The 1,537-nt window shown below is 36.6% G+C and overlaps 1 protein-coding gene across 4 annotated transcripts in view; it reads left to right on the top strand.

Annotated features, from left to right (window-relative positions):
* The window catches only part of MKL2 (MKL/myocardin-like 2), a 196,330-nt gene that overhangs the window by 184,006 nt on the left and 10,787 nt on the right, over nt 1–1,537 (top strand). For all 4 annotated transcript variants that reach the window (XM_011983669.1, XM_011983666.1, XM_011983667.1 and 1 more), the window contains one exon: nt 213–273. In XM_011983669.1, coding sequence (XP_011839059.1) covers nt 213–273 — 61 coding nt within the window. The remainder of the gene's footprint in view (nt 1–212; nt 274–1,537) is intronic.

Raw genomic sequence — 1,537 nt, 5'->3', positions numbered from 1 at the left:
TGGGTACTAACTAGCCCTGTTCTTGCTGTGTCAACTAACCAGCTGTACAGCTTGGGTAAATGGCTTAACTTCTCAGGTGACCTCAGTGTTTTGAAAATTATCACATGATAGATTAGAACTAAATCATCTAGAAAGTCCCTTAGGACTCCTAATTGTATAATGCTTCCAGGTTTGTATGAAAGAAACCTAATTTGTACTCTGCTTCATTGTAGATTTCCAACGCACACAGTCAGCAGATGGATGACCTCTTTGATATCCTCATTAAGAGTGGAGGTAAGTCAAAAGTCACATCAGATCCTCACAGGAAGGCATCTCTTAACACAAGTACATGAAAGCTTTTCTTAAGTACTCGTAGCTTATCTTTAGACACTGAGAAACGTGTTCTTCTAACTGAATTTACTGTTTTAAAATCTGTTAAATATAGGCCATTAAAAGAACTTATGGCCAAGCGCGGTGGCTCACATCTGTAATCCCAGCACTTTGGGAATCTGAGCCCAGGAGTTCAAGACCAGCCTGGGAAACATAATGAGACCTCGTCTCTACAAAAAATTTTAAAAATGAACAGGGTATGGTGGCACACCCCTGGGGTCCCAGCTACTAGGGAGTTGAGGTAGAAAGATTGCTGGAGCCCAGGAGGTCAAGGCTGCAGTGAACCGTGATAGCTTAAAACAGTAATACAACGTGAGATTTATCCACAGATAGATGCCTGCTAAAAAACAAAGACAAGATAGCAAAGCAGAACCAGATTTAAATTCCATGTTGAAAAGCTTCAAAACTTGTTCCATGCGTATGTCTTTGTAATGGGATGAAAACATTACAATACTACCTTAATTATGTGACATCAAGCTACCTAGCATGAGCTCCAGTATCTTTCTTAAAATTCAAAGTCAATGCTAAAGCATTTTCTACAATATAATATGAAATCTTAGATTTATATCAGCTTTATTTAAAAGGGACATTAGCCACAAAAAGAATAAGGATATTGCCTCAGCTTACATATCTTTAAAAATAAGTATAAAAATCAATATTTTAAAAAAAAAAATCCTGGATAGTATTTGCATATTTAGAGTAGTCTTAAAATTACCCTGATGAAAGTTTTATTTGAATTTTCAAATAGTGATCAGAAGTTCTCCATTTATAGCATGTATCATTTGACACTGAAGTTGACGTTGACATAGAGAATTGATATTTGACTATAGCTCTACATAACGCCAATAGTATTTTTTGCTAAGAATTATATTGGCCTTACAAAAATAATTTAAGCTGGCCAACCCCAGTGACTTACGCCTATAATCCCAGCACTTTGGGAGCCTGAGGCAGGTGGATCACTTGAGGTCAGGAGTTCAAGACCAGCCTGGCCAACATGATGAAACCTTGTCTCTACTAAAAATACAAAAATTAGCCCGGTGTGGTGGCAGGCGCCTTAAACTTGGAAATTAAAATGTGACACAAACAATCAAGCTATTTTCTAAATGGGATTTTTTTTATGACGAAGTATCTAATAAGTATATTATTTCATCTTATTGTCTACTAACAT

The sequence above is a fragment of the Mandrillus leucophaeus genome, unplaced genomic scaffold, assembly GCF_000951045.1.
Source record: "Mandrillus leucophaeus isolate KB7577 unplaced genomic scaffold, Mleu.le_1.0 Scaffold253, whole genome shotgun sequence".
In the NCBI taxonomy this organism is placed as follows: domain Eukaryota; kingdom Metazoa; phylum Chordata; class Mammalia; order Primates; family Cercopithecidae; genus Mandrillus; species Mandrillus leucophaeus.
The sequence above is the reverse complement of the archived record's forward strand: the minus strand, read 5'-3'. Positions and strand labels throughout refer to the sequence as shown.